Consider the following 19,244-nt stretch of genomic DNA (forward strand, 5'->3'; position numbering starts at 1 on the left):
AATTCTCCACCAGTTTTCAAGGCGTTTTGCGGATAGTTCTAACCTTCACGTCCGGCCCCTTCAGGTTAAAAGGGAATTTCGCCCCAAAACTAATGGTTTTCGCCAATTTATTAGCAATCCAATTCAACCGGCTACAAGCAATCAAGCAATCAATAATTCCCGTTTTCTCCAGCTCAATTCAATGCTCACCTACATATTTAAAAGCAGGCCCCCTTCTTGAACTGAATGTGAAAGTCAAGGGTAGGTAAAGTTGCCGGTCGCGTTTTTAGGGGCAGGTTTTTCGGAATGTGGGGCAAGCGATATAGTTCAATGTGACGTGTCATTAAAATCATTACTTCCTATCGGATTGGTGGAAAAAGTCGCATTTTGCACACCAAAATTACTGTCTTGGTCGCTGAGCGGGTGCGTGCCAGCCCCAGCTTGTTTCGTGTGATATAGCGGCAATTTCAGCAAATGCGAACTATGCGAGAAAAAACTGCTTAATTCCTTTGCATGCATTTCGTTAACAAGGCCAATTGAAATCAGCGCAAAACCTACATAAATCACCCACAAACATGTTCAATATCAATAGTTGTTCATAAGGGGCTTTCAGCAGCCGATAACAATTTATCAGAGATTAGATTCGAGTGTTCTAATTTGGTGCGGTCTGAGCTGCTTGCTTCATTTTTACATGGCGACCCAAAAACTGCAATCGTTTAACCAGGATCTGCTCCAGATTGAAGACAGTCCAGATCTTCCATTCTTCATTCCAATGCATCTCTAGCCACTTTACTAGCTTCTTGACAAATGGCGAATAGCAAAAATGCTTAAAATTGCATCCCCGAACTGCAATATTCACTGTTTTTAGAGATTGATTCAAGTTTTTTGCAGCATTGTTATGTAGGCATGCATGATATAAATATAAATCATATATTTTAAAAGCAACTTTTGACTGCTTATCTGTTTAATAAAAAKAYTTCGGATACAWTTTTAATTGAAATAGGCGCGAATCAATAAGCGACTTTAATTACAAAATTTTCACAAACTCCAATTAAGAATCCCGGTTTAATAATTAAGAATAAATCTCATTTTTGMACTGGCCATTTTGAAGGCCAATAATTCCAGAAGGAAGCCAGATCGGGAAAAAATACTAGATTTAYTTTCTGGCCCATCAGTTWGGGAACACCCTGTATATGTTAGCACTTTTTGTGTGTGCGTGTGTTCTGTTCAAGGTACTGGTTGGATGGTTGCTTCGCCTCGTGTCATAATCGATCAGTTTTTGGTCGAAATCCGCCCAGGCTTTGGCCCCCCAMATGAGCCTCCAAAAAYTTACCGTTTGTTTTAGATTCGATTTAAAAGAATGAMCATTGAGCTTCTTTTTTAGATAAAAAAATATAGCTGACTATATATATAKGRTAAAAAAATATRGCGGCYCATTYGAGGCCAGGCCCCAATGTTGAAAAACGTCAMAACTCCCRASCGGTTGAAAATATCGGATGAGTCGCACAGACTTTTTCGGTCGCCYACAGCGAGAGCRATCTTTTAGGTTAAGTTTTAACCTAACCAATTAGGACTAGMCCAATTAGGTTTTATCACAAATTCCTAACCTCTAAAGAGATAGAAGCAAAAATAAKSAAACGTAAAATTTAAATCGCCTCATATCTRAAAAATACCAATTGATYYCTAGGAGCGTCATGGAWTGAGCCTTTTGMTCCCCAATTTTTCCGAGTGTCAAGSGAAACTACTAACCTCCAAAGTGATAACCCCAAATTTTCATTAGTTCGTAAACATTTTCACGTATATCTCASAAACGGTTCAAAACATCAAAAAAGTCAATAGAAGCTTTTCGAYCGAACAGCTCAAATACTGTCTTTTTCTACTTAGGCTTCTTCACACATTCCTTACTGTTTCAGAGTTAGAAGCAAAAATGTGAACATTTCAGGGTGTGTCAAAGTTTAGGAGGACRTAACTCAGAAATGGTTCAAAATAYTTGATTGGTCGTCGATAGATATTAGATTTCACTAGAAATTCCTAACCTCYAAAAATGCAATAAATATCGAAACATTTTAAAACAGCCCATACTTATTTGCAAAACGGTCCAAGATATCCGATTAGTTRTCAGGACATTTTTGATCGTCCRCCTTAAAAGCTGTTTTTCACTCACTTTCACGGTTTTATCAGAMATTCTTAACCTCCAAAGAGATAGAAGCCAAAATAAGCAWACCCTGCAATTTAAATCCGCTTGAWATCCYCGCAWCGGTTGAACAATGTCGATTTTACAAATGTGACATTTTTTGTATTCGTATTTAAGTCATAATGCAGATTGGTGTTTTAATGTAGCTTCAGCTTCCTTAATAAACTTAACAATTGCGTYAGTTTYGCAATAAAAAARCGTACGAAACTAATACTTTTGTTGAACTTTARATWTTTTTCGTRAAAATTGCAAAAATTTGCTCAGTGAAGCTCAACCTCTTCGTGAGAATTAACGGATCGGGCACCTAAATKYCTGACATTMAAATTTCGCTTTTTATGTTAAAACTGCCCGCAATTTCCTTCACTCTCAAGTCAAGTTCGACTTACTGAATCAGGCTTCTAACTYTCTTTCCAATGATAGTAAAAGTTCCACTGTAACTCAAAAGGTTCTTGAGAAACGACGAAAAACGCGGCGCCGTGTTTGTGTCATTTTACCAATAAAAAAACTAATATTTTTCTGGAAATTTGGACTATTCCTGCATATAATTAAGTATATAAATTATACATAGAAACAGCCCTCTGAAACAGTAATTCTCCAGTAAAGAGACTTTCCCAATACTCGAACAAATAATGCCCAATTAAAAAACCCTTTTAGCTAAAAAGTCTTCAACTACGCGATAATTAAAAAATTAATTAGAACCGGGCGTTGAAGCTGACAAGAACCATTTGTCTTAAGTAAGAATGTATATTAACTGACAAAGGTTTTTAATTTGCTTTTGAAGGGAAAACAGAACGATCTATCAAATATTGCCTTGCTCTCTTAGGAAGAAATTAACACCATTTCTGTTGGATGATTTTATTCGGAAGAGGCGTTCTTTGAACACTCTGTAAATTCGCCACTGGAATTAGCTATCGATAAATCTGCATGGGATAAAATCAAGTGGCAAAGCCGACAAACATCCATTGTTTGATGTCGCTATTTCCAACAGAAAAACACCGACAGTAAAAAGATTCATTATTCGCTCTTAATCCCTGTGCATCTTGCATCTGGTTGTAGACAAAAGTGGGCTTTAAACAAAGAAAAAACGCATTTTGTTTAGCAAATTTGTCAAAGCTTCTCGGGTTGTTTGAGATCCATCACGAACGGATAATTTGCTCGTATTCCTCGCAATCCATAGAAGAAATTTTGGGGTTTCTTGGTATTTGTTGCCCCATTTGACATGGTTTGGGTTGTCTGATTTGCCATCCAGTGCGTCTGGACGCGAGTGGATTCTTTCTGATGAGTTCGAAGGGTTTCAGTAGCTTTGGTCCCTTTCGACATCAACTTGCTCTGGAAATCAAGTTTTTTAGGCTTTTGCATTGTTTGGTTTAGAATATCATTTTGGTCAATGGCGCGTTTTAGGGCACATTTTACAAGTTCAATTTTTTCTCACTTTTTAACGGTACGTAATGGGTAATGTTTTACAACTCTTGTGCTTGTTTTGGGTTATAGAAAATGCCATAAAATTGACTCACCTGTTTTAGCAATTTTGCTTTATACTCCCAAATATTCCACATATAATTACGGTCTATATTGCCCTCCTCAAAGTGCGTGTCCGTTTGATTGGCTCTGGAATAGGCTACCGCTTTTGGCTGGACTTTTTTCTCGATGAGCCTGCAAAAATATTCACGAAAATGTCACCTCAAACTAGAGCAAAGTGCTATTGAAACTGGGCAGTTATTTGTGCTGGGGATTGAAATTGAGAAAGATGCAAACCACGCAAAAAGTTCTTGTCCACCGCGGTTGAAAAACCCGCAAACTCACCAGTTTCACGCAATGGCGGCGAAAGCCTATTTTATTAAAGTCCTACTAAGACGTACGTTTTAATGTGCAGTTTTTTCTTCAATCGGTCCTCCAGATCCAGAAATTTGATGAGATGAACCGATTTGCGAGCCAAATCAATCGTATTCATGATGTACCTGAAACACAGCTGAATGTTCCCTAGAAAACTTTCTGTTTTTTGCGCTTACGATTCCGGATTGGCGCAAAAACAGTTGGCAGCCATTTTCGACGAAAACCCATAATATCGGTGCTTATATTCAACGACTCCCAAGGGAATATTGGCCGGGATTAGGGCACCGCCTGTATTTATCAATATCCAACAGCAATAACCATGAAACTAAAAGTGCAAAATTATGTCGTCTAATAGCCAAGAGTGGCAAGGGAGCACGCAAACCTCCAGGTCTTTTTTCGTAATTTTTGAGGTATCCGTGTGGATGCGGATATAAGGACTGATCACTCTGGTGATCAGTTCCTGGCCCTTCCAATCCACTGTCTCCAACAGTTGGTCATTCGGCTGTTTCTGTTCCAAAACTGCATCGATTTTCAAGCTAAATATCAGCTGCGCTTGGATTTTGAAAATGTTCGAAATGCCTCTGAGACGAATGGCATCGTCTTGCAGCTCCTTCCATATCCCGGTCAATTGTGCGAAATGGGGCTGGAATGCCAAGTTATTTCCGCCATTACAGTGGAAGTTTTCCTGGACTTACAAAGACATCGGTAACGGCTTGATATAGCGTTGGGATCACGATCTTATTCAAAGTTTCGATGATCGAATTGAATTGATCGTGCAGAGTCTTTCGGTGCTTTTCCAGCTCGGAAATCGACTCCAGCAGTATCCTGGTGAGGCAAAAAATTTAGCTCAATCATTTGCAGCATTCTTCGGTTGAAAGTACCGGAAAGTTTTGCTCAACTGTCGATGAGTGGCTGCAAGATCTCGTGTGTATTCCCATTGGATTTTTTCAGCTTCATTCTTAAACTCCAAAACGATTCCCCATTCGTCTTTCGTTCGACGCATTACCACCATGTTCCTCTTCACGGCTTCAGTTAGGATTTCAGCTCTATAAACTGCCATTTCGATGCTTTCGGCCACTTCATATTTAACGGCCGTTAGTGCGTGAGCCATTAAATCAGGGACTTAAACAGCAAACGTTTGGAAGTCAACAATCAAAAATCATCTGAGCGCCTGAAACTCACGATCCAGCATTCCTTCGCCGCCCTTTTTGCAGGCTTTATTATAGAGGCGAATGCCCGTGATAAGATCAACCAAACACCCAATCACCTCCTGCTTGATGTAGTTCTGTAGACTTGGGAAAACGTCGATTTCCTCCTCGTCCAGGATGCTTTTCAACACCTGCAAGGCCTCTTTGAACACCTAAAATCGTCAATTATCCTCAATTTGTTTTCGGTCTATTCTGGTTAACATTCGAGCAGCTCTCACAGGCTTTTCGTTCGGATTGCCCAGCCCCGAAGCCATAATAACATAGATGCATATTTTCTTGTAAAGCTGCTCGCCTCTATTCCCATTATCCTGCTCTATAATGTTTAGCAGTAGCGGATAGAGCTTCGAACTGAGTCGCCTCCTGAAATTGAGGGCATGTTTCACATTTGCTGGCAAAATAAACGCGATTTACCGGAAATGGATGACGGTTTCATCCAGCTCCTTGATGTAGCTGCGGAATTCGTGCTGCAGCCTCAAAGTGAGAATTTTTGCGTCGTCTTTCGCCCCCAAGTTGCCCACCAGATACTTGATGAAACTCTGAACTTTTCCGCGATTGGTGAGAAACTCATAACTCAAGCCTCGGTTTGGATCCAGTTGCAACAGGCTGATCTAAACGAGTGGAAAAGGTTGCAATGTGTTTGGGCTTTCAGCTCTTGTCTTTGGCTTACATAGAAGGCGATAAATTCCGCAGATGCTCTTATCTGATGGTTTTTGCATTCCCTCAGAACTTCGCTCACAATGTTTCGAATAATGTTGTCGGTCAGTTCTTTGCCCTCCATTTTTTCAAGAATTTCGGTCGCACTTTTTGGAAAAACCTCAAAAATTACAGATGAATTATTTTACAGACGAGAGGGGATTTCTGAGGAAATTGCCCTTTAAGCAAAAGCCCGCTGTTCAAATAGTGCCGGCTTTATAAAGTTCTAATATTCAAAGCTGAATTTACAATTTCGAAGTGGCTGTTCCATGGAAGCTAAATGTTTTCTATTTAACAATTTCATGAACAATGCATGTTAATAAGGGGGCCGAGTGCGGCCCCCACTGAAATCCATGCTAAACCTTCCCCCAACACATATTTACATATTGACTGATGTTCAGTTGTAGCTACATAAAGTTTGCTTACCCCCAATTTGTCTCCAGATTAATCAGACATGGGCGGTGGGATTTTAGGGGAAACTTGGCAATTTCAATAGAAAAGCCCCGCGATGGAAAGATGAAATTTTGGAATTTCCCTGTATATATATGAGCCCCTTTCAAACCCCTAAATAACTATACGGAGTTTTGGTGTCTCACATTAGGTATAGTTTTACTGACAATGGCAATGACAATAGGATTTTGAGGGTTTGAGGTGGCATGTTCACACAGGTGTACCTTTTTATAAAACATTTTTTTTAAAGAAAAACAAAAAAACCTTCTAACAAAAAAGTTTTGGAATTCGGGGTATTTTAAGGATTTACTCAAAGCTTTTCTTTTCTGAAATTTTCGCTAACTTTAGTAAACTTTTGAGCTTAAAGATGCTGAAAGTTTCACGAAAATCTTCCGGAATTTTCAGTTTCGTATCGGTCTCATAATTCCTTAAAATGTGCACATCCACACTAATACAAGTAGTAATTTCAAGTTTTCACCATCTTTAGAATACGCTTGACTGTAAAGAGGGTGAAAGTTTCATGAAAATCGGCCAAAATCCTGAGTTTTCTCAGCTTAGAAAATATCGGTCTCATAATGGATGATTTACGTAAAACGCAATTTTAAATAAAAAACATTCGAACTGCGTACTTACTGTACATTCGCAAAATTATTGATGCCCTCTTTTTCCGTTTACAAAAATATTTGCAGGTACAAATAATGCATCAGATTCCATTCAAAGGTGATTAAACATTTTTCGATTCTTAGGAGAACATTTATAAGAAAGCCTGTAGTTTTTTCCTTGAAGAGAATTCGACTTTAAAATTACAAAAAAACACGATTTTTTCTGTCATTAAATACTTCGTTTTGAACGTATGTGAATTCTATGACTAATTTTAAACCAAAATTATAATTTTCTGTAGTTATGAATCTCATCTTCAGAAGACATTTGACTGTGAGTAGGCTGAAAGCTTCATAGAACTCGCAAACAATTCTAATGTTTATATTCAACTGCGCTCCCGCCTTCAAATTCACTGAAAATGAATGGAAAAATTCACACCTTTCAAACCAAAGCAAGTAGCAATTTGATTTTTTTTTCATATTAAGAAAACATTTGGCTCTACCGATGTTTAAAGTGTTATACAAATAACCCGGAATCCTGATTTTTGCGAGCTAAATAATTATCGGTCTCAAAATAGATGTTTGTACTCATCTGCGCTCTTTTCTCCAAAAATTCGCATTTTGCAGCTACACGCAGGCAGCAATTCGAAAAATTCCCCTTCCTAAGAACACATTCGGTTCTACAACTGTTCAAAGTTGTATAGAAATTTCCCCGAAATTCTAATTTTTGTCAGCTCGTAAAAATCGGTTTCAAAATCGATGTTTGAACTCAACTGCGCTCTCACCTTTAAAAATTCACACCATCCAAACTAATGCGAGTAGCAATTCTAAGTTTTCACCATGTTTAGACGACGCTTAACTGTAAAGATGGTGAAAGTTTCACGAAAATCGTCCAAAATCCCGAGTTTTTCCAAGTTAGAAAATATCGGACTCATACTGGATGCTTTTACTGAATTGCGCTCTTTCATTTAAAAATTCGTAACTTCCGAACTAATGCAAGAAGAAATTTGAAATTTTCACCACCGGAAGCAGACGTCTTACTGTAAACATCCTGAAGGTTTAATGATAATCGTCTAAAATCCTGAGATTTTCCAGCGTAGAAAACATCGGTCTCATATTGCATGTTTTTTCTTAACTGCGCTCTTTTCTTAAAATTTAGGAAGTTGAAGTTTTTACTACATTTAGAAGACGCTTGACTGTTGAGGCACTGCAAGTTTCACAAAAATCGTCCAAAATCTTTAGTTTTTCCAGCACAGAAAACATCGGCCTCAAATTGGATGTTTTTACATAACTGTGCTCTCTCCTTTAAAAGTCGGCGAATTCCAAACTGATCCAAGTAGAAATTTGCAATTTTCACCATCTTTAGGAAACACTTGACTGTAAATACACGGCAAGTTTTACGAAAATTGTCTACAATCCTGACTCTCCATTTTAAAAAATGTCGGTCTCATAATAGATACTTTTACTTTTACTCGATTGCGCTTTTTTACCTAAAAAATTTGCAAATTCCAAACTAGTTCACGTCCCAACTTTAAATTTTCACTATCGTTAGAAGACTGGTGACTGTAAAGCCGCTGAAATTTTCACAAAAATTGCCCAAAATCCTGAGTGTGTCTCGCCTAGAAAATATCGGACTCAATGGATGCTTTTACTCAACTGCGCCACTTGTTCCCCAGTGTGATTGCTGAGTTTTATAAAAATACTGCCCTGCTCTGTCTCATACAAAGCCGCTTAGTTTCATGTCATTTTCGTAATTTTCTTCTCGTTTACTGATAAATGCATAACCATTCGGCCACCAGGCAGATTGTGCCATTTAGCGTTGAAAAATGGCACCTTGAGATTTGATAACAGAAATTGGCCGAAGCTAATATTAAAACGTTCTTTTTCGGCTGATTGAATTAGTCCTTTGCGCGCTTCGGCTGGCTTTAAAGGGCCTCTAATTCCCGGACTTCCATGGAATAACTAATCTTGACTCGATAATAATCAAGTCACGTGTAATGACCGTGCTAAATCATTTAATGAATGTCCAGTTGAGTTTCCTAAAACCAGCGGCGGGTCATCTGAAGTCTGCAAACCGATTTTTATCTAATTACTAGCAGGCGTATTATTTAGCATTTTTCCATCTATTTGTCCCAAACAATTTCTAACAAAATTCGCCGACAGCAAAGTTGAGCGTGTTTCCTATTCTAAAAGCGGCAACAAACCTGCCCTTGGAGAATATCAAATAATACTGTATGCAAATTTTTAGTAGGTGAATCACAAGTTGCCAGCGCGAATGTCTCTATCAAAGCAGCTTTGCAAATGGAAACTAAGCTCTAAGTACATATTAACTTACTCATTATGTTTCGGGATTCTCGTATCGTGCTGACGATTCCATACCGGAAAATTGATTAAAAGTTATTTTCCAAAAAGGGCTCCGAGTAGAATGGAAGTTATGCCAAGCTGGTGGATGGGGCTCGGTTTTTCCATTTGGAAAAACTCGGATAATTTTTTTTTGCAATGAAACATGGAAAAGTTATTCATTTCACAAGTAATGTTCCCAAGCCACGATATTATATTACATTTTTTTAAATCCAGCTTGTTGAATCGTCTTTATGCTAGATTGGACCTAGTCAAATTTTTGCTTGTATAATAATCAAGATGAAGGCCTCCAGAAGACCTGGACAATAATTTCTTTCGCAAAATTTGGTTAAATTAGGGCTGGATTTTTGGGAAAATTGCCAGCCAACCCTCTCTAATCACTCGAAATCGGAATAATACATGCGAATTGATGTGCTTAATTAATTTATACACGGATGGGATTGAACCGGCATTAGAAACAGCACAAACCGCCACTTGGTTTAATCTTGCTGGATACCCGATTAATCTGATCATTACTAAGAGCTGCTGTGATGACAAGGGTATTGCATTAATTGTTGGTTGAATCCTGCTGTCCATTGCGTCTCTATAATCGCTGATTTGTTGCATAAAACCGAACCGAGTCCTGCTGTGCTTAAAATATTTTAAGTGACATTCCATAATTTTGTTTTATGCAGACACTGTCTTGTTTATTTCTTGCTGCTAACTAACATAAGAGAACACTCAAGCTATTACATAGTGTGAGCGTTTCTGTTTTATTTCCATCACATCTCACGTTTTAATTATGCTTTTAGAAGACGCCTTCTTGCCAGACAGTGTGTTAATGGAAGCTCGGAAAATGCGGATAGTTTTATCATTTATGTTTTCTTCTGTGTTTGTTTTAAGGGCACTCGAAGTACTCGGTTTTCCTGCGATCTATTCAGGGCAACATTTTGACCAACTTTGTCTCGTTTCGGTTTGCAATTTTCTCGCCTGGTCGTTTGTGAGTAGCTGACAACTTGATTGATTATCGATTAATTGAGAAATCGTTTTCTTTATTAACACTCAAGTGGTCTTTAGTGACGGCGGTTCATTGTGTTTGTCTGTATATGAAAGCGTAATTGATTTTGTGTTTTTCAAAGTCAGATCTCTGGGGACTTTTGATACTTGGAGCACCGGAATTATTTACTTGACTGATCGTCAAAGGTTTTCCACAAAAGAAAAATAACTATAGAACAGTTTTTCATTCACTTTTAATATTTTGATTTATTTGTATTTTTTCGCTTCAATGTTAGCGTAACCAAGGGTTTGCAATTATTCCTCCAATTTGTTTCCTAAACTGTGATCTCTTGAAAATAAAAACGTTTATTTTTATTTTCATATAGGTATTACAATAGTAAATCTTAGGTAAAGTTATGCTTATGATTGCTTAAAAAATATTTTTATTTTTATGTTTTCCTGCAAATCCTCCCGGTCCTTTCTTTGCAATCAACTTGATCCAACCACTTAATTTACGTTTGTTTTTCCACACCTACTATTTTCGTATACATCAAGTGTTTAGCATCTTTAGCACCTAAATGAGGCAAACTATGGAAAATATTCTTACACTTAAAATTATATTATTTGGTGTTAGAAGATGAAACATTTTTCTATTTAAGATAATATTCAAAAAACTCCCCAGGAGGGGCATGAAAGAGGAGTTAATCATTTAAAACTAACCGTTTGTGTTAAATGTAGGCCATTTTTAAATTAAATAATGAAATTTTTGTGTGCTTTATGATTCCGTTTAAATATTGCAGGAACTTGTTAACTGCTTTAAGTTTGAAAAATGGGAAAATTGCCTGATGATGGCTTGTTGCCTAAACTTGCAGCGTATATAATCGAAACTTTTTGCGAAATTTGAGTTCAACGAAACGACTGCTTGTGTGGAAAAATTGTTAAAACTATAGATTGAAAAATTGTTAAAAATTGCCTGATGATGGTCTGAAGTGGAAATTTGAGCGAAATATTAGTCATACAATATTTTCTGTATTTTTTTCGAACTAAACACTGTTTAATCTTGGTTAGTTTTCGAGAAATTTTATTTGAAGACAACCATTGCAGAATTTTGCTCTGTTCTAAAATGCATCAAGATTGAAAAATCGTGAAAAATTTCCTGAGGGTGATCTAGAGTTGAAACTTTCGGGGCATATAATATGTCAATTCCTTTATATTGTGCGACAACGGATAACGTTTTTTTCATTTTTTATTTCTGAGAAATTTAAATTGAAAACAACCATTGCAGAATTTTGCTCTGTTATTGAAAATTCGTCAAAAATTTCCTGATGATGGTCTACAGTTGAAACTGTCGAGGCACATAATATGTTAATTTCGTTATATTGTGCAGAAATAGACACGTTTTTATCATTATGAGTTTCTGAAAAATTTGATTTGAAAACATCCGTTTCAGAATTTTGAGGTTACAAAATGCATTATAGGATTGAAAATTCGTAAAGAAATTCCTGATGATGGTCTACAGTTGAAACTTTCGGAGCACATAACATGTTAATTTCGTTATTCTGTGCAGCAATAGGAACTATTTTCTCATTATTAGTTTCTGAGAAATTTGATTTGAAAACATCCATTGCAGAATTTTGCTGTTATAAAATGCATCTTAAGATTGAAAATTCGTCAAAAATGTCCTGATGGTGGTCTATGGTTGGAACTCTCGAAGCGCATAGTATGTTAATTTCGTTATATTGTGCAGCAATAGAAACTCTTTTATCATTATTAGTTTCTGAGAAATTTAATTTGAAAACATCCATTGCAGAATTTTGCTCTGTTATAAAATGCATCATAGGATTGAAAATTCGTCAAAAATTTCCTGATGATGATCTATAGCTGAAACTCTCGGATCAAATAATATGTCAATTTCTTTATATTGTGCAGAAATAGAAATCATAAAAGACAAAGAAAATCTTTATTAGTTTTTGAGAAATGCAGTTAGAAAACGACTTTTGTAGAATTTGGCTCCGTTATGACATGTACCTTAAGATTGAAAATTCGTCAAACATTTTCTGATGATGGTCGCTAGTTGAAACTTTCGGAGCACATACTATGTTAATTTCTTTATACCATCCTGGAATTGAAACTCTTTTATCGTTAGTAGTTTCATAAAATGCAACGTAATCAGCTATTTTTCTGATACATAAAAGTGCCTGATTTCTAAAATCTGTATTGTTAATGCTAAGAAACTTGTCGTTTTTAAGCAGACTATGCCCAAGAGCCACTTTGGCCATTTCCAATTTAATACTGTGCAATTTGATTTCATTTGTACTGGCAACAGCCATTTCGACGACTCTTCGCAATCTTTTTCACGACTTTCTTTCATGCCAAGCAAATAGTTTTATTTAGAGAGTATGAAATGCTCTAGGAATGATTCGGTCAAAGGAAATTAATTAAAGTTCCGGGCTTTTATCTAGACTAATCGGATTTAATGAGATGTTCCCTGGACTACTGGGCTATGAAACTTAATAACCTTCTTTTCAATGTCGAAGCAAATAATTTCCTAAATGAAAATCCCCGAGCTGGCATGTAATGAGAATGCTTTTAGCGAATATTTGTATTGTGTTGCAGTTTGGTCACAATTTCTTTTATTCTTCAACAAACAATGTTAGCAAAATCTTCATCGATATACAAAGAAATTAAAAATGTGTAGGCTTCAGGAACAAGTCATGCTCTCAGCGTGGCGATAAAACCTTCAAACAAATTTCTGACTGGAAATTTGCAAACCGAAAATTCAAATAGGTTTATTGAATAAGCAAGACATTCACAATATGAACCAAATTGGGATATTTGCTCTCAAAGCTCGGAACATTTGAATGTTTTGAAGTAACCATGCAGATTAAACAATGACAAAATCGATAAATTCCGCAATGATTTTACGTTAAACAATAAATAGTGGGGCGTTTGAGCATCCGGTTTTAATTAGCAATATGACGGTTAGTCATAACATACGTCGGCAGGATAATTGTGTTGGGCGAATTTACTTGATCGACACTTGCGATCAGATTTATCGGGGCCGATTTATGCGGGATCCTGATTGTAGGCATTTGGGAATTTATGTCGGCCGCTCCAGGTTTAATGGCTCAAAAACAACAACGAGAAAAAAAAAATAAAACATGAAACCAGAGGGTGTCATTTTAATGACAAGTTTAAATTGCTGGCCAGAGCCTCGAATGGAATATGTAGATCTTGTCTACATTATCATTTAAAAGGTGATGGTTTGCATATTTCCGAGTCAGCAAGAGAAAAAAACCAAGAGGCGAATTTTCAGTTGGAAAATTGCAGCACTTAAAAAATTGCCTTTCAAGCTCTTCAAGCAATCCATGTGAGGATTATTTATTGGACAGTCCATTACTCTTCGGCCAATAGATCAGTTCACTTAGATCCGATATATTTATCGGTATTTTCAAATATCTCTAAATACGTTTTCTAGCCATTGAGCATCAAATATCCATTCTTTCTGAACGACCGGATACTAAATCAAGATATTAAATTGCCTCAGAGTAAACAGACCTTGCAGTAGTCGGGCTTTTAGTTTTTTGCTCGAATAATTTCAATTTCGAAGTTCACTTCTCCTTTGCGAGTGTATAAATAAAATCCTTTCCTAAGTTCAAATATTAAGGGACGATATTCGCGAGTTTTGTGCGCCTCCATCTAGGCAAACGTTTTACATTTGTTTGTTTGCATCTCTGATATGATGTATTTGCCGAAAATTTTCTATTTAGTATCGATTATTTGGCTCGGCTTTGAACTTTTCCCGACCAGTTGCTTAGCAGGCAATCTTTTAAATTCTCCGTCTGCTTTTTAGGTTCTTAAATTAAAAATTGGCTTAGGTATGTGGAGAACGGAGTCCCTTTTATTCGGTTCTTTAGTTCTAAGTAACTCTCTGTACACCTTGAGTAATTCTCAAGTGAATTTATTTGCAGAAAGTTAAAGGCAAGTCGCGTATCTGCAATCCGGCACAAAATGGACATTTTTTCAACTGATAAAATAAAAGTGTATCTAAAAATCACTACTAAGGCGCTTCTTCACAAAGAATAGAAAATTCACGAAATAAATTACGATCCCGTTACTGTTATGCAATAAATTCTAAAAATTAATCAAGAGTAGAAGTCTGGCTCTGGACGTTTTTAGGATTTTAGCGAAAAAGGAGCAAAAGTAAGCCAGTTGTACCACTGCCAGACTGTTTCGCATCCAGCGCGACCCGAGAGATAAAATTCTCATAAAATCCGGAGGACGTGGACCCCCCCGTTGTGATGGAAAGAGTATTAATTGTTTTTTAAGTTCGAGCAGTTTCGCAAATTTTAATATACGGTCATTATTTATCTTTGTCGAAAAATGTCGTCGCGAACGTGTCGGATTTATCAAGTGCCACTTTATACTACCGTCTTAAATATTCCGGAAGTAAACGAGAGTTTTTTGCATCATCTAGAGATCATCTTGAATTTTTTTAGCTTAAATTAGACCTCAGTACTTGAAATATACAGTTTACAACTGTTTCTGTTACTCTGACCAAACAAGTGTGTAAAGAGCCTATAAATTTATAGTGCAGATGGTGCGATCGGTGCGTAGACCGTAAATTTCCCGGGCACGAAAAACGGTCAGTGTTGATTCTGGCCCCAAATAAAATATTTTTATATTATATTTCCTGCAAATTTAGATTTCCACCATCAGGATATTTTTGGCAACTCTTTGCGCATGCAAATAAAATTTCTCGAAAACTAAAAGCGATAGAGGAGTGTCGATTTTGGCGTAAAATTTAGTAATTTTAGTGCTATATTTTCCGCAAGTTTCGAGTTTAGACTATGTTCAGGACATTTTTGTTGAGATTGCATGCTTAAGCCGCTTTTAACAGTTTTCGGCTATAGTTTCGCTGAACAAAACTTTTTCTTAGAGTTGACTTCAGTTTATCGTCAAGTTATTTTTTACGATTTTTCAACCTAAGATTCTTTTTGGAACAGATCATAATTCTGCCATAATTGCTTTCCAATTAAATATCTCGAGATTGAAATATGATAAAACACTGTCGATTTCGGCAAAAAATAAAATAACATTATCGCTGTATTCTCGGTAAGTTTCGATTTTAAACCATCTTCAGGAAATTTTGGACAAATATTCAACCTTACGTCGCCGCGTTTCACAAATTTTGCAACTGTTTCGTTGAACTCGACTTTGTCGACTTTCTTAGCAAATTAAAACAGTGACAATTGATTTGCTGCATAGTAAAACTTTTTTATTATAATCACTTTTAGATTCGACTTCAGTCCATCATCAAATAATTTCCTATAGTTTTTCAATCTGGAGATTCAATTTAAATAGAACAAAATTCTTCAATTGTTATTTAGAAGTTAAATTTCTCGAAAACTAAAAACAATTAAATACTGTCGATTTCCATACAAAATGAAGGCATTTTCATACAATAAGAAGTTTCAACCTCAGGCAATTTTTAACGAGATTTCAATCTGAACCCACTTTTAACTGATTTCTGTTGTCGTTTTTGAACTCCAATTTCTCGGAAAGTGAAAAAATGAAACAATGTCGATTGCTTTGTTAAATTCTAGAACTTTAATTTCACATTTCGTTTAAGTTATAACTTTTCAATATTAAGATGCAAAATTCTGCAATTGTTGCTTTAAAATTAAGTTTCTCGACAACTACAAACTGATAGATGGTGTCGATGCTGGCACAAAATAACGGACTTTTGATACCATCTTCCCTGAAAGTTTTGACGTTAAACCATCTTCAGGTAGTTTTTAACAAAATTTCAATTGTAAGTTGCTTTTAAAAAATGTGTACAATTGTTTTCTGCAATTGTCTGCAATTGTTAACTCGAGTTTCTCAGAAAGTATACCAGCTAAAACCCTATTGATTGCATTTCTACATAGTGCCATTTTCACATTATCTATCATGCAAGTTTCCATTTAAGGCCATCATTAAGCATTTTTTTACGATTTTTTCAATCTTAAGATGCATGAGATTTCTGCGGTGTTTATTTGAACTTACATTTCTTGGCTTGTGAAAACGGTATAACAGCGACGGTTTCTGAAATACATGTTGTAACTTTTATAGTCATTTCGTGTCCAAGTTTCGAGTTCAGGTCATGATCAGACAATTTTTAACGATTTTTTTCAATCTTGATCTGCATCAGATTTCTACAATCTATTTTTTAGCTCAACTTTCTCGCTAGATAAAAAAGTTATAACAGCGCCAGTTTCTGCACTCCAACGTGGAACTGTTATAGTATTTCCTCTCCGAGTTTCGCATTCAGGTCATCATCAGACAATTTTTGACGATTTTTTCAATCTTGATCTGCATCAGATTTCTGCCATCTTTTTTTCAGCTCAAATTTCTCGGTAAGTGGAAAAGTTGTAACAGCGCCAGTTTCTGCAATACATCGTGGATCTTTAATAGTATTTCCTATCCAAGTTTCGAATTCGGGTCATCATCAGACAATTTTTGACGATTTTTTCAATCTTGATCTGCATTAGTCTGCAATCTTTTTTTCACCTCAAATTTCTCGGTAAGTGAAAAAGTTGTAACAACCCCAGGTTTTTCAATACATTCTGGAACTTTTAGAGTATTTCTTCTTCGAGTTTCGAATTCAGGACGTCATCAGACAATTTTAAATCGTAAAACCGTAAGCTGCACATTTTTTTCGTTGAAGCTGTAACGTAAAAATAGGCAACAAATCGCACTTTTGTGTTCGAATGGCCAAAAACTGACTTTAACAGAAATCACAAGTTTTAATTCATTAACTCGCTTGTCGAGACAAATCTGGAAGAATTAATGAAAAATATGAATAATTCATAATTTTTCGAATTCTAAAACAGTGTGTAAGTGTATCGTTGCCGCCTGGTCAGACCGCAGCAGATGAAAACAAAATGATTAAAATGGAAGATCATGAAATAGAATGACGACGCTTAAATTAGCTTTCGGGAACAAGCAACCAAAACTAATGAAAATGTTTTTCATTACCTAGAAATCCCATTCTGGGAGAAAGTAACGCGCATTTGCGTTTACCCATGGGCTCTAAAATATGGTCCATTATGTAAATAGGAAGCCAGGACGCAATTAGCATAGCTCGCTAGACCGTCTCGCACTATTTAATTAATAAAACGACTGTCCGTCATAACATATGTTCACATGGTAAAGCTATTAGGGGTTGCGAACAAATGCACAATTCCGTTTAGTCAAGGTTTGTGTGTGCAAAATTTGGGTAAATGGTCGATTTTTCCATCAATAGCCAACTTTTTGGCCAAATAATCAGACTAGAGAACTATCCCAATTTTTATAACTAAAAATTCCTAATTACTTCTTTGATTCTTAAATGGTTTAGCGTTGTTAAGACGCATGAGTATAACAAAGAAGTGGTTTGGCTAGCGCCCATTCAGAAGCAATTTGTCGGACGGTTGTCTAAATAATTGAATTGAAACGTTAATTAAGTTTTTAATAATGGAGCGATATTTCCTGCTGCTAGAGAAAAACAATAATTCCGCACAAATGCATGAAGTCCGACGACTTGTCTGGCTTATTTCTAACACAAATGTTTTACGGCTCGTGCCCGAGTGATAAATTCTCTGCCTTCTTTATTACATCCATGACAGTTCCTCTCTTTGGTCGCTTCCCCATTCAGCTAATACACACACAACAAACGGACGATCTTTAATTACTTTCGAAAATATCCTATTAACTTGTTTCTGGCCACTCTTCTGCTTTTCTTTCCTGTTTGCCGACTGGACGGTAAATTGAATTAATTTTTAATGCAGGAGCAAGAAAATTGCGAACAAAACACGTTCATTTTCAAAGTGTGCTCGATTTTCTAGTTTGAGAAATGTTCGATTTTATCGTAGGGTTAACGAACTTTGAGCCAGTAAATTTTTGTTTACACACCCAGTAATCCTTCTCGTTTTTTACATTTCTATTTCTTTATATTATTATGCTCTATAAATTTATATTTCACAAATTTGTTTGTTCTTATAAGAACATTGACGGAACAAGAACGGGGGGTTTAAATACTTTTCGCAAATATTTCTGTGCTAAGATTAGTTTTTTTGTTTATTTCCTCACTCATGTTGTTACGACTGAATCGACTTTTCATTTCTCTATCCAATGATGCCAAAATGAATTCTGTGGCTCGAATGGTTCTTGAGAAAATTCGAAAAAAGCAGAGTCATGTTCAAGTGGATTTTGCAACCGAAAAAAAAAATTACGCAAATCTAAAACTTCTTGAATTCAAGCATTTTTTGAGAAAACTGCCAACAATTCCCCTTCCATGGTTTACTTTCTAAAAAGGCCATTTATTTCTGTCTAGAATGATGTACAAATGAGCGCTCTTGCTCATTTTGCCTTCGAGATATGAGCAAAAACGCGACGGAAAACATGCAATTTTGGCATAATCTTGCACCTGTCTGATATTAAAATTTTTCGCTTTCTGGGTCAAAAGTACTCGAATTTTCTCACTCACGTTGTTACGACTGAATCGACTTTTCAATTATCTATCCACCGATGCCAAAACGAATTCTGCGATTCGAATGGTTCATGAGAAACTTCGAAAAAAAACAGCGTCATGTTCAAGTGGATTTTGCAACTAAAAAAAAACCACGCAAATCTAAAACTTCTTGAATTGAAGCATTTTTTGAGAAAACTGCCAACATTTTCTTATCGATGGTTCACTTTTAAAAAGCCCATTTATTTCTCTGTAGAATGATGTACAAATTAGCGGTCTTGTTCATTTTGCCTCCGAGAAATGAGCAAAAACGCGACGGAAAACATGCAATTTTGGCATAATCTTGCACCTGTCTGATATTAAAATTTTTCGCTTTCTGGGTCAAAACTACTCGAATTTCCTCACTCACGTTGTTACGACTGAATCGACTTTTCAATTCTCTATCCAACGATGCCAAAACG

At 36.3% G+C, this 19,244-nt stretch overlaps 2 protein-coding genes across 4 annotated transcripts in view; one reads left to right on the forward strand and one right to left on the reverse strand.

Moving 5' to 3' along the window:
• LOC109546633 overlaps window positions 1-19,244 on the forward strand; it is a 63,943-nt gene that overhangs the window by 767 nt on the left and 43,932 nt on the right. The window lies entirely within an intron of this gene.
• LOC109546632 (cilia- and flagella-associated protein 206) lies at window positions 3,013-6,551 on the reverse strand. The gene is made up of 12 exons (XM_019917657.2): window positions 6,334-6,551; window positions 5,882-6,028; window positions 5,626-5,822; window positions 5,433-5,574; window positions 5,189-5,366; window positions 4,888-5,128; window positions 4,702-4,831; window positions 4,389-4,649; window positions 4,183-4,331; window positions 4,033-4,131; window positions 3,688-3,826; window positions 3,013-3,502 (listed from the first exon to the last, which is right to left on the reverse strand). The coding sequence occupies exons 2-12, from the start codon at window positions 5,990-5,992 to the stop codon at window positions 3,281-3,283; spliced, it is 1,869 nt and encodes a 622-aa protein (XP_019773216.2). The 5' UTR covers window positions 5,993-6,028; window positions 6,334-6,551; the 3' UTR covers window positions 3,013-3,280.

This window comes from Dendroctonus ponderosae, unplaced genomic scaffold (assembly GCF_020466585.1).
Source record: "Dendroctonus ponderosae isolate FM_Combo_2020 unplaced genomic scaffold, Dpon_F_20191213v2 Dpon_F_20191213_5, whole genome shotgun sequence".
In the NCBI taxonomy this organism is placed as follows: Eukaryota; Metazoa; Arthropoda; class Insecta; order Coleoptera; family Curculionidae; genus Dendroctonus; species Dendroctonus ponderosae.

Excerpts from the sequence above, each read along its gene's own strand:
- LOC109546632 (XM_019917657.2), bottom strand. The coding sequence starts at position 5,992 with ATGGAGGGCAAAGAACTGACCGACAACATTATTCGAAACATTGTGAGC. Across the intron at positions 5,367-5,432 it reads GCAATCCGAACGAAAAGCCT|GTGTTCAAAGAGGCCTTGCA; the intron begins GTGAGAGCTGCT and ends TGACGATTTTAG. Across the intron at positions 3,827-4,032 it reads AAAAAACTGCACATTAAAAC|GCTCATCGAGAAAAAAGTCC; the intron begins GTACGTCTTAGT and ends ATATTTTTGCAG.